This window comes from Mustelus asterias, chromosome 9 (assembly GCF_964213995.1).
Source record: "Mustelus asterias chromosome 9, sMusAst1.hap1.1, whole genome shotgun sequence".
Taxonomy (NCBI): Eukaryota; Metazoa; Chordata; class Chondrichthyes; order Carcharhiniformes; family Triakidae; genus Mustelus; species Mustelus asterias.
In genome coordinates this window covers 45,398,847-45,412,326 of record NC_135809.1, presented here as the reverse complement: position 1 = coordinate 45,412,326, position 13,480 = coordinate 45,398,847, and the positions used below count along the sequence as shown (strand labels likewise).

The 13,480-nt window shown below is 43.9% G+C and overlaps 1 protein-coding gene across 1 annotated transcript in view; it reads right to left on the bottom strand.

The window, feature by feature from the left end:
• phf21b (PHD finger protein 21B) overlaps nt 1-13,480 on the bottom strand; it is a 220,898-nt gene that overhangs the window by 38,561 nt on the left and 168,857 nt on the right. The window contains exon 9 of the mRNA XM_078220113.1: nt 885-936. Coding sequence (XP_078076239.1) covers nt 885-936 — 52 coding nt within the window. The remainder of the gene's footprint in view (nt 1-884; nt 937-13,480) is intronic.

Sequence of the window (13,480 nt, the reverse complement as noted above, 5' to 3'; positions counted from 1 at the left end):
TGGGATTTGAGCCTGTGACTTCAAGTATTAGCCTGGGTCCCTAGAATATTAGTCCAGTGGCATTACCACTGCACCATAATCTGCATTAGACAGAATTAAACCAAACCATGGAGCACAGAATAACATTTTGCCCCTGACTCAAGTTTGAAGGTAATGTCCTAGAGTAACATCTGCTCTCCAGCAGGACAATAGGCATAAGGGAACTTGACATTAGAACTGTAATGGCAGATTTTGCTCTTAAAGCCATATGAAAGAAGAATCTCTGGTAGCCCTCTCACCATAGCTGTTCAACTGATTGGCATACCTGTCTCCAGTTTCTTTGAGCATGGGTGTAACATTTCCAATTCTCCAGTACTCTGGCTGTGTCCAAGGAAAATTGACAGATTCTGCTATCTCTATTTCAGTCTTCCTCAGTAGCCAAGGATGCATCCATTTAGACAGAATGATGGGTCGACTGAGTAACTTTCAGTGATGCCAATTCATTTAGCGCCGCCTATCTATTTTTATCTTATCCTATATTTCAACTCCAACACTAACTTCACCCTTTTCCTTCCTGAAGACAGCTGCAAAGTACCCAGTCATGCCCCTGCTCATGAGAATTTCCTTTTTTTGTCCATAACAGACTAACCATTCCTTTAGCTATCTTTTTATTTTATACAAGTTCGTAAGAGACAATGTGGTTTCTTTTTGCACCAAAATTAGCAGTCTATACACACTGCTCCTGCAGAACTTCCGCCAACTGCTACAGTATTCCCAGTAAGTACGTATGGTGAAAGGTTAGCTAAAACTTCTGGGATGGAAGACAGTGCCTGCTGCAGAAGAGGAGCCAAGACAGAATCTTTTGTTTAAATTAATGTTGTTTCATGAAGTGCAATTGGACTTACCTTCCAAGTGTTCGGTAGTAACCAGGCCTAGGGACACCATAAAGGCAAGTTTCTGCAAATTTAAAATGTATATATTATTGGGAGTCTCTATGAAGTCAGTCCCACGAAGTATCAATGACTCTCAACAACAAAAACAATCTGCGTTTATACAGCAGTCCTATAGTATCCCAAAGTACTTCCACAGGATATCAAACAAAATTTGACAGTCACATAAGGAGACATTAGGTTAAGTACTTGTTGAAGAGGTAGGTTTTAAGGAACATCTTATGCGAGGAGAGGTAGAGATGAAAAAGCTTAAGGAGGAAATTCCATAGCATAGGACCTAGAGAGCTTAAAGTATGGTTGACAATAGTAGAGTGATTAATATTGAAAATGTTGAAGAGACCAGAATTAGTGGAGTGCAGCGATCCCAGAGGGTTGTGGGGCTGGAACATTAGAGACAAGGAGGGGAAAGGTCATGGACTGATTTGAGAACAAGGATAAGAATTTGTTTTAAAATCAAAGCTTTGACGGATGGGGAGCTAGCGAACATGGAGGTGATGGACAACTTGATGCGAATAAGGGTACATGCGAATAAGGTATGACAGCAGAGTAGTGAATGAGTTCAAGCTGATAGAGGGTGAAAGATACGAGGCTAGCCAGGAGGCGATTGGAATAGTCTAGAGGCAAAAACGCTTGGTTGAGGGATTTAACAAATGATGATGATCTGAGGCAGGCACAGAGATGGGCGATGTTACAGGGGTGGAAGTGGGAAGTCTTGATAAGAGACAGGATATGCGGTCCAAAATGTACCTCAGGGTCAAATAAAGTGGCAAAGTTACAAATTGATGGTTCCGCCTCGGACAAAGACCAGGAAGTGTGACAACGTTGGTGACGAGGGACCAGAGAATGAAAATAAATTGACCGTCAAGGGAAGATGCCTGGGTTCTGGGTCATTGCCTGTCACTTGTTTTGCACAAATATAATTTGCCACTTATTAGTCCAAGCCCGAATCATGTCCAGGTCTCTCTGCATACAAACATAAGAACGAGGAGCAGGAGTAGGCCATCTGGCCCCTCGAGCCTGCTCCGCCATTCAACAAGATCATGGCTGATCTTTTCGTGGACTCAGCTCCATTTACCCGCCCGCTCGCCATAACCCCCTTAATTCCTTTACTGTTCCAAAAATGCATCTAGCCTTGCCTTAAAAACATTCAATGAGGTAGCCTCAACTGCTTCACTGGGCAGGGAATTCCACAGATTCACAACCCATTGTGTGAACAAGTTCCTCCTCAACTTAGCCCTAAATCTGTTTCCCCTTATTTTGAGGCCATGCTCCCTAGTTCTAGTTTCACCTGCCAGTGGAAACAACTTCCCTGTTTCTACCTTATCTATTCCCTTCATAATCTTGTATGTTTCTATAAGATCTCCCCTCATTCTTCTGAATTCCGATGAGTATAGCCCCCGTCTACTCAGTCTCTCCTCATAAGCCAACCCTCCCAACTCCGGGATCAACCTAGTGAATCTCCTCTGCACCCCCTTCAGTGCCAGTATATCCTTTCTCAAGTAAGGAGACCAAAACTGTACACAGTACTCCAGGTGTGGCCTCACCAGCACCTTATACTGCTGCAACATAACCTCGCTGTTTTTAAAATCCATCCCTTTAGCAATGAAGGCACCTTGTCAAATGCCTTTTGGAAATGCAGATACACCACATCCACAGGTTCCCCATTATCCACTGCACATGTAATGTTCTCAAAGAATTCCACCAAATTAATCAAACATGACCTTCCCTTCTTGAACCCATGCTGCGTTTTACCAGTGGGACAATTTATCCATTTTGGTAGGAAAAACAGCAAAATGGACTATTCTTTAAATGGTAAATTTATATCCAGATGTCTCGCTATTTCTTCCTTGATGATAGATTCAAACATTTTCCCTATTACAGAAGTTAAGCTAACCTCGTACTCCATCTGCCAGACCTCGCCCACTCACTTAGACTATCTATATCTCTTTGCAGACTTTCAGCATCCTCTGCACTTTGCTCTGCCACTCATCTTAGTGTCATCTGCGAATTTTGACACACTACACTTGGTCCCCAACTCCAAATCATCTATGTAAATCATAAACAATTGCAGTCCCACTGATCCCTGAGGCACACCACTAGTCACTGATCGCCAACCAGAAAAACACCCATTTACCCCCACTCTGCTTTCTGTTAGTTAACCAATCCTCTATCCATGCTAATACATTACCCATGACACCCTGCACCTTTATCTTATGTAGCAGTCTTTGGTGCGGCACCTTGTCAAATGCCTTTTGGAAATCCAGATACACCACATCCACAGGTTCCCCATTATCCACTGCACATGTAATGTTCTCAAAGAATTCCACCAAATTAATCAAACATGACCTTCCCTTCTTGAACCCATGCTGCGTTTTACCAGTGGGACAATTTATATCCAGATGTCTCGCTATTTCTTCCTTGATGATAGATTCAAACATTTTCCCTATTACAGAAGTTAAGCTAACCGGCCTATAGTTACCCGCCTTTTGTCTACCTCCTTTTTTAAACAGTGGCGTCACATTTGCTGTTTTCCAATCTGTGGGAACCATCCCAGAGTTCAGCGAATTTTGGTAAATTACCACTAGTGCATTTGCTATTTCTCCCTTCATGTCTTTTAGTACCCGGGGATGCATTCCATCAGGACCAGGAGACTTGTCTACGTTTAGCCCCATTAACTTGCCAACACTACCTCTTTCGTGATAATGATAGTTTCTAGGTTCTCACCTGCCATAGCCTTCCTGTCATTAATTTTTGGCATGTTATTTGTGTCTTCCACTGTGAAGACCGACACAAAATACCTGTCCAATGCCTCAGCCATTTTCTCATTTCCAGTATTACATCCCCCTTCTCATCCTCTAAAGGACCAATGTTTACTTTAGCCACACTTTTTCGTTTTATATACTTGCAGAAACTTTTAAGAACATAAGAAATAGGAGCAGGAGTAGGCCATCTAGCCCCTCAAGCCTGCCCCGCCATTCAATAAGATCATGGCTGATCTGACGTGGATCAGTACCACTTACCCGCCTGATCCCCATAGCCCTTAATTCCCTTACCGATCAGGAATCCATCCATCCGCGCTTTAAACATATTCAGCGAGGTAGCCTCCACCACCTCAGTGGGCAGAGAATTCCAGAGATTCACCACCCTCTGGGAGAAGAAGTTCCTCCTCAACTCTGTCTTAAACCGACCCCCCTTTATTTTGAGGCTGTGTCCTCTAGTTTTAACTTCCTTACTAAGTGGAAAGAATCTCTCCGCCTCCACCCTATCCAGCCCCCGCATTATCTTATAAGTCTCCATAAGATCCCCCCTCATCCTTCTAAACTCCAACGAGTACAAACCCAATCTCCTCAGCCTCTCCTCATAATCCAAACCCCTCATCTCCGGTATCAACCTGGTGAACCTTCTCTGCACTCCCTCCAATGCCAATATATCCTTCCTCATATAAGGGGACCAATACTGCACACAGTATTCCAGCTGCGGCCTCACCAATGCCCTGTACAGGTGCATCAAGACATCCCTGCTTTTATATTCTATCCCCCTCGCAATATAGGCCAACATCCCATTTGCCTTCTTGATCACCTGTTGTACCTGCAGACTGGGCTTTTGCGTCTCATGCACAAGGACCCCCAGGTCCCTTTGCACGGTAGCATGTTTTAATTTGTTTCCATTGAGATAGTAATCCCATTTGTTATTATTTCCTCCAAAGTGTATAACCTCGCATTTCTCAACGTTATACTCCATTTGCCATATCCTCGCCCACTCACTCAGCCTGTCCAAATCTCTCTGCAGATCTTCTCCGTCCTCCACACGATTCACTTTTCCACTTATCTTTGTGTCGTCTGCAAACTTCGTTACCCTACACTCCGTCCCCTCCTCCAGATCATCCATATAAATGGTAAACAGTTGCGGCCCGAGTACCGATCCCTGCGGCACGCCACTAGTTACCTTCCTCCAACCGGAAAAACACCCATTTATTCCGACTCTTTGCTTCCTGTCGGATAGCCAGTCCCCAATCCACTTTAACACACTACCCCCAACTCCGTGTGCCCTAATCTTCTTCAGCAGCCTTTTATGGGGCACCTTATCAAACGCCTTTTGGAAATCCAAAAACACCGCATCCACCGGTTCTCCTCCATCAACCGCCCTAGTCACATCTTCATAAAAATCCAACATGTTCGTCAAGCATGACTTTCCCCTCATGAATCCATTTTGCTATCTGTTTTAATATTCTGAGCTAGTTTACTCTCATAATCCATCTTACTTTTCTTTATAGCTTTTTTCGTGGCTTTCTGCTGACTATGGGCTGCTTCACTATCTGCAGAGTTTCAAATGGTGCTGGATGTGGTGCAACCATCAGCGAACATCCCCACTTCTGACCAGATGCTGGAGGGAAAGTTATTGATGGAGCAGCTGAAGTTGGATGGGTCAAGGACACTCAGGCGGGTGACCTCCAACAACCACAACCATCTTCCTTTGTGCTAGATATGACTCCAACCAGTAGAGGGCTTTCCCCCAATTCCCATCAACTCCGGTTTTGTGAAAATGCTTATTAAAAGCTCATTTACATATTGACTACACTACCCTCAGCATGCTTCTCCATTATTTCATCAACAAATTCAATCAAATTTGTCAAACACAATTTATCTTTAACAAATCAATGCTGGGTTTCATTAAATAGCCCATACTTTTCTCAGTGACAATTAACTTTGTCACCGATTGAACAAGAGTGTACAACACCTGCAGTCCTCAGTCCTCTGGCAACGCTCATACATCTGAAGAGTATTGGAAGATTGTGGTCAGAATCTCTGCAATTTCTACCTTCACGCCCTCAACAAAAGAAGGATGCATCCCATCCAGACCAGGTGATCTTTCTACTTTGAACACAGCCACCTTTGAGCATGTTCTCCATTTTTATCCTATTCAATATCACCACTACTTCTTCATTTACTATTACATTGGCAGCCACTTCTTCTCAAAGGAAGATTGAAGCAAATACTCATTGCATTTCAGTTATGTGCTCTGCCTCCACATGAAGATTTCCTTTTGGTCCATAATCAGCCCTACACTTAGTCACCCTGTTTACTATTGGTGCTAATGAAAGACTTTTGGATCTCTTTATGTTTGCCATTCCCATACTCACTCTGTCTCTTTTATTCTTTCTTTAGCTCTCAATACTTTGTTCTCTACTGTAATATGAACCTTACATTTGGCATACACTCCTTTTTCTGTTTCAGTTTAATCTCTATACCTTTAGTCATCCAAGGACCTCTAGCTTTGAATACATTTCCTTTTCCACCTATGAATTCTCTCTTTGAAGGCCTGAGAATCTAGTTAATCCTCCCAAAAGTTTCATTCGGTTGCTAACCCCCAATGCCAAATTAGTTAATCCTCCATCACAATGCTCGTTCATCACCCGACTAGGACACTGGTCTCAGTTCTGTTGAAGTGCAATCCATCCATTTTGAACAGTCCCTCCTGTCCCCAAACTTGTCCCAATGCCCCACATGTTAACCAGTTTCACCCATTATGTTTCGACACTCATTAGCACATGCCACTGGAATTTATCCAGAGAACACTATATTTGAGGTCTGTTTTCTTCCTAGCTTCTGAAACACTAACTGTAAACACAAACCTTTATCCTTCCTATATCATTGGTTCTCACATGGATGACGACACCGGAAAATGTTTTGCAGCTTCTCAAGAGGGTGGCATGGTGGCACAGTGGTTAGCACTGCTGTCTCACAGCGCCAGGGACTGTCTTTGATTCCCGGCTTGGGTCACTGTTTGCACGGGGTCTGCACTTTCTCCCCATGTCTTCATGGATTTCCTCCGGGTGCTCCGGTTTCCTCCCACAGTCTGAAAGATATGCTGGTTAGGTGCATTGGCCATGCTAAATTCTCAGAGTGTACCCGAACAGGGGCCGAAGTGTGGCGATCAGGAGGTTTCCACAGTAACTTCATTGCAGTGGAATGTAAGCCTACTTGCGACACTAATAAATAAATAAACTTTAAAATTTATCCCTGTATCAGGGAAACAATACAGTCTGCAATGTTATATTGTATTCACTGCCCAGGATCTAGTCTCCTCTGTATTGGGATGACCACTTTGCTAAACACTTCCATTCAGTCCACAAGTGTGACCCTGACCTTCTGGATGCTTACCATTTTAGTTCTCTGTCTCATTCTGACTCTGACATATCTGTCCTCAGACTCCTACATTGTTGCAATGAAGCTCAATGTAAATTTGAGGAGCAACATCTCATCTGTCCATCAAGCACTTCATAGTCTCTAGACTCAACATCGAGTTCAATTATGTCAGTTTGTAACTACTGTTTCCACATTTTGGATGGCAGGTGCAAGTAATTTAGTTTTTAGTTGGCCAATGATAATACCTCGCACCATTTGTCACTTAATCACTCCCACATTCCACCTCATCACAGTTCTACCCTTTTGTTCTTTCCATCTCTCCCCTTTTCTGTCATCTTACTTGCCTAAATGTTGTTGCCTGTCTAACTTTTTTCAGTTCTGTGAAAAAACATCCTCATTTCCTGCCTGGTTTCCTTGTTTCCAGCATTTACAGTTTTAAGTAAGCTATTTGTTAGGCCACCTAACTTAGTGCAGTCTGTAAACTTGGATATATGGTTTTCTATCCATCATCTAAATCACGAATAAACATTCTGAAAACCTGCTGGCCCAGTTGAGATGCCTGGGGCTTATTACCAGTCACATTCAGTCTCACTTAATTGTAAACCATGCCGTACTTGCATTTTATTTATTTGTAAATTACGTTATTCATCTCATAATAAAACAACCTAAAGCATATTGTTCAGGGTTTGGTAATACTAAGACACTCAATTAAGGTAAATGCAGTTATATTTGCAAACAGTGGGCAAGTCATGTGATTAAGCATCGCATGACATGAGATTGAATACAGTAAGAAGTTTAACAACACCAGGTTAAAGTCCAACGGGTTTATTTGGTAGCGAAAGCCACACAAGCTTTCGGAGCTCCAAGCCCTTTCTTCAGGTGAGTGGGAATTCTGTTCACAAACAGGGCATATAAAGACACAGACTCAATTTACATGAATAATGGTTGGAATGCGAATACTTACAGCTAATCAAGTCTTTAAGATACAAACAACGTGAGTGGTTTAGACAATCACCAGGCAAGACTGTTCTCTTCCTGTTGGGGAGCACTTCAGTGGTCACGGGCATTCGGCCTCTGATATTCGGGCAGGCGTTCTCCAAGGCAGCCTTCACGACGGTGCAGAGTCGCTGAGCAGAAACTGATAGCCAAGTTCCGCACACACGAGGACGGCCTCAACGGGGATATTGGGTTCATGTCACACTATTTGTAACCCCCACAGCTTGCCTGGACCTGCAGAGTTTCACTGGCTGTCTTGTCTGGAGACAATACACATCTTTTTAGCCTGTCTTGATGCTCTTTCCACTCACGTTGTTTGTATCTTAAAGACTTGATTAGCTGCAAGTATTTGCATTCCAACCATTATTCATGTAAATTGAGTCGGTGTCTTTATATGCCCTGTTTGTGAACAGAATTCCCACTCACTTGAAGAAGGGGCTTGGAGCTCCGAAAGCTTGTGTGGCTTTTGCTACCAAATAAACCTGTTGGACTTTAACCTGGTGTTGTTAAGCTTCTTACTGTGTTTACCCCAGTCCAACGCCGGCATCTCCACATCATGAGATTGAATGCCAGATGATGAAATGTCACATAAGAGTCTCCAGGAATACACTGAACCAGGTTTGGCAACCTTTTCCCCATATACCATGAGCAAAAGCAGTCAGAGAAAAGTCTTGTGTGTGACACCATCATTTACTTCCAAGACTCAAATAAATTTCCTCAACTCTTTATCTCCATTTTCTCCCTAAAATTTTAATCCAACTTGTCATCATTCCCAACTCCATACCCCTTAACCTTCCAATACTCTCCCAAAGGCTTTCTGAAAGTCCATATACACCATATCTATTACATTTCCTCAACTTACTCACAAAAGGTTGCTGAAGAAGATTGGGTCACACGGAGTTGGGGGTAGGGTGTTAGCGTGGATTGGGGATTGGCTATCCGACAGGAAGCAGAGAGTCGGAATAAATGGGTGCTTTTCTGGTTGGCAGATGGTAACTAGTGGCGTGCCGCAGGGATCGGTACTGGGGCCTCAACTATTTACCATTTATATAGATGATCTGGAGGAGGGGACTGAGTGTAGGGTAACAAAGTTTGCAGATGACACAAAGATAAGTGGAAAAGTGAATCGTGTGGAGGGCATAGAAGGTCTGCAGAGAGATTTGGACAGGCTGAGTGAGTGGGCGAGGATCTGGAGTACAACGTTGACAAATGCGAGGTTATTCACTTTGGAAGAAATAATAGCAAATTGGATTATCTAAATGGGAAAAAATTACAACATGCTACTGTGCAAAGGGACCTGGGGGTCCTTGTGCATGAGACGCAAAAACCCAGTCTGCAGGTGCAACAGGTGATCAAGAAGGCAAATGGGATGTTGGCCTATATCGCAAGGGGGATAGAATATAAAAGCAGAGATGTCTTGCTGCATCTGTACAGGGCATTGGTGAGCCCGCAGCTGGAATACTGTGTGCAGTATTGGTCCCCTTATTTGCAGAAGGATATATTGGCCTTGGAGGGAGTGCAGAGAAGGTTCACCAGGTTGATACCAGAGATGAGGGGTGTTGATTATGAGGAGAGACTGAGCAGATTGGGTTGGTGCTCGTTGGAATTTAGAAGGCTGAGGGGGGATCTTATAGAGACCTATAAGATAATGAAGGGGCTGGATAGGGTAGAGATGGAGAGATTCTTTCCACTTAGAAAGGAAACTAGAACTAGAGGGCACAGCCGCAAAAATAAAGGGGGGGGGGGGGTTCAGTTTAGGACAGAGTTGAGGAGGAACTTCTTCTCTGAGGGTGGTGAATCTCTGGAATTGTCTGCCCACTGAAGTGGTGGAGGCTACCTCGTTGAATATGTTTAAATCACGGATAGATGGATTCCTGATCGGTAAGGGAATTAGGGGTTATAGGGATCAGGTGGGTAAGTGGAACTGATCCACTTCAGATCAGCCATGATCTTATTGAATGGCGGGGCAGGCTCGAGGGGCTAGATGGCCTACTCCTGCTCCTATTTCTTATGTTCTTATGTACTTGATCTGTCAGTTCAAAATATTTCTCCGATTTGTCCAGCGTAATCTTCCATTCTGAAATTTGTCCTGGCTACTTTGAATTATTTTCTCTATATCTACATACGTACTAACTTGATTTTTAATTAAAACATCGGAAGTTTGCGTTTCAAACTAACTGACCTATAATTAGCTCTCCCTTTTTGAAAATTTATATAATACTGTTTACTCTCCAGTTGTCCAGAAAATACAACAGAACCTTGAAATAGAATTGCTATGGCCCGCTCTATTTCTTCCCCATTTCCCTTAAGATCCAGGAATGTATCTAATCATTTAGCTCTCTGTTAACCAACTTCTCCAATATCTTTTTGTTATTTTTAACATTGTGTTATATCAGAAACTGTTAAAAATCCTCCCCAAAAAAACCCTCTTACATAAACATTGCCACAAAGTACTTGCGGGGTATCCCCACCAATTTCTGTGCATTCTTTAATTCACAGCCACTCTTTCATGAGTGCGACTCACATTTAATAATTCTCCTTTCTCCTTGTATATTTGTAAAATATTTAACACCCATTTTGATGTTCTCTTCATATTCCTTCTTTGCATTCCTTATCACTCTTAATAATTTCTTATTTTCTATCGTCCCCCATTTTATTATAGCAATACCTATAGGCCCATTACTTCCACTCTCAAATTTAGTTTGCTTCAAAATCTTTTTACTTACCCATGGCATTCTGAAACTTAAAGTAATCCAATTTTTAAACGGTTTAAAAATATATATTATGCATCACTGCAACCTATCTTTAGAAAAAGTAACCCATTGTTGATCTACAGTCTATGTGCCAATTTCTCTTTCCACCTTATTTCAGTTAACTTACTCAACTTTCAAAGCTTTTCATCTTGCACCCATCAGGATAGCTCACAAGACAGTACCAACAGTAATGGGGAAACAACACTTTATACTGCATGAGAGGAGAGTGTTGATCAGTTGAAAAATGGACTCTGATTGGTGTTGCCATGGAGGGTGCAATATGGAACATTTAACTGAACAACTTTGCTGAAATTCAAACTGGGCAGCTCGACAATTTGTCAAGGCATTGCCACGGGAAATGAACCAGGGAAACATTATTCCCTAAGCTTTTTGTTCAGGTGAAAAAGATGCAATGTGTGGACTTGTTCCATCTGCCTGCAAAGGACAGGGCCCCAATGTGTGGCTTCCAGCATGCCTAAGTGAGCCACACTACAAATCTGACTGACAATCTTAAATTGGTTTTCAGTGTAATTCTTAGCAGAATCAGGATTGTTTAGCAGGTGTTGTCCAATCATGGAATCACACCTAATGTTGGACACAATGTTTTGAGTTCATAATAGGCTGACCATAATGGTCCATTTGCACATATTAGAAGCCACATATATTCACACACAGGGCCCTGACCTTTACAGACAGAAATTAAGGGTGCGATTCTCCCATTCTGACCTGCTAATTATTTGGTGGGCTGGGTCGGAAGATACGCACGTGTGCCGATTAGAGGGATTCGCGCAGGCTTTCCCGATGCATGCACATCTCCCACCGCTGGAAATCCGGTGTGGTCGGGACCACGCAGGAAACAGGCAGGAAGACCAGGTAAGTAATTTTAATCTATTTTTAACATTATTTGAATGTCATTATCGGGCCCGGGACTGAATCCTCTGGGCCCGATAGCATCTCCCACCCCACCAGTACAAATTCACTGCGGCGGGGTTTAGAGTCGCTTCCCACTTGCAGGGAACTAGCACGAGACCCCGCTGGAGTAAAGGGGGGGGGGGGCAATTGGGGCCCCCCAGGGGTTGGGCAGCTGGGAGTGGGGCCCCCTGGGCATGGGCACCCTGGCAGTGCCCAAGGGGCAAAGTGTCAATGCCCAGGGGGCATCTTGGCATTGCCCACTGGGCATCGGGCAGTGCCAAGGGGGTGGGGCAAGCTGGGGTTGGGGCCTCTATGGGGCCTACAGGATGTGGGGGGGGGGGGGGGGGGGGGAGATTGTCAGTGCTTGGTGTGGAGGGTGGGAGGGGGCATTGGGCGGAAGGGCAACAGTGCAGGGGTCCCGGGCTGGCTAACGATCGAGTTGGTCAGCAAATGGAAGGCTGATAGTTCCAGAACTTTGCGCATGCACAGTGGCCCCGATCTATCAGACTCCGGCATGAATAGGCCCCGCCCCCGAGCTTTTAATGATATTCACGATTTTGACCTCTGCATTGCACAGTCTTGGAGATTCGATTCTGAACTCCCACTGAAAAAACAATCGTGACTTACACCATTTTTCCCGCAAATGCAGCACTTAGAATTCTTTTGGGAGAATCGCCCCAATACGTCCACATGTTGCACCTTTTTCAACTGAAAAAAATCTTAGAGATTCCCTGTTTATTCCCCAAGGCAATGCCTTGGCTAATCAGAGTCAACCTCCTGGTTTGAACTTGGGCAAAGCTGGGCAGTTAACTGTTCCATGCTGCATTCTCCAAGGCAACACCTCCACCGGAGTCCATTTGCCAACCAATCAGCATTCTCTTCCCACACAGTATAAATTGTTGTTTCCCCAGTTACTGTTGATAATTTCTTTCAAGCGATCCTGAGTACAAGGTGAAAAAACTTTGATTGAGTGTCTCTTTCTTCAGGAAAACTCATTCTGTACTGCTAAATGACTATTATTCAACTTTCAGAATTTGCCCCCCTCTGACATATTACTCTTGGTTTTGAAGGAAACATTTTTTCTCCTATTTCATTATTTTTAAAATCATGATTACTAATCTCTAGGTCACCCCCATATTTAAATCACCGACTTGATTTTTTTAAACAAATTAAGCACTTTGAATTGTAGTTAGTTATGTTATGAATTATGCCAACCTATTAGAACAGCAATTTCCTACAAACAGCAAAGAAGTGAATGAACAGATGATCTTGATGCTGTAGATATATAATGCTATAGATTAAGGCAAGAATGTTTGCCAGGACACGAGGGGTAGCTCTTCTTTTACTGGGGCGATTCTCCCAGCTCGTTGCACTGCTGTTGTAGTGCAGCAGGCCAGGAGACTCGAGCAGAGGCATTTCACAGGCTCTCCGTTGGGCGCCACGGCCTCTGCGAGTCTCCGGCAACCAAATTTCTGGTGCCACCAGCTCCGCGCCAGAAATCGGCGCAGAGCTGCATTAATTATGGTAATGCTTATTTGAATACATTTTAAATCCCATTAGCGGGCCCGGGACCTAAATCTCCGGGCCCGCTAGCGTCTTCCCACCCCACCCCCCCACCGGAAGTGGTTCACTCCAGTAGGGTTTACTATAGCTCCCCACTTGCAGGGAGCTAGCAGCCCGACCCGACTGCAGTGGGGGAGAGGGGGATGACGCCCTCCAGAGGTTTGGGGACCAGAGTGGGGGA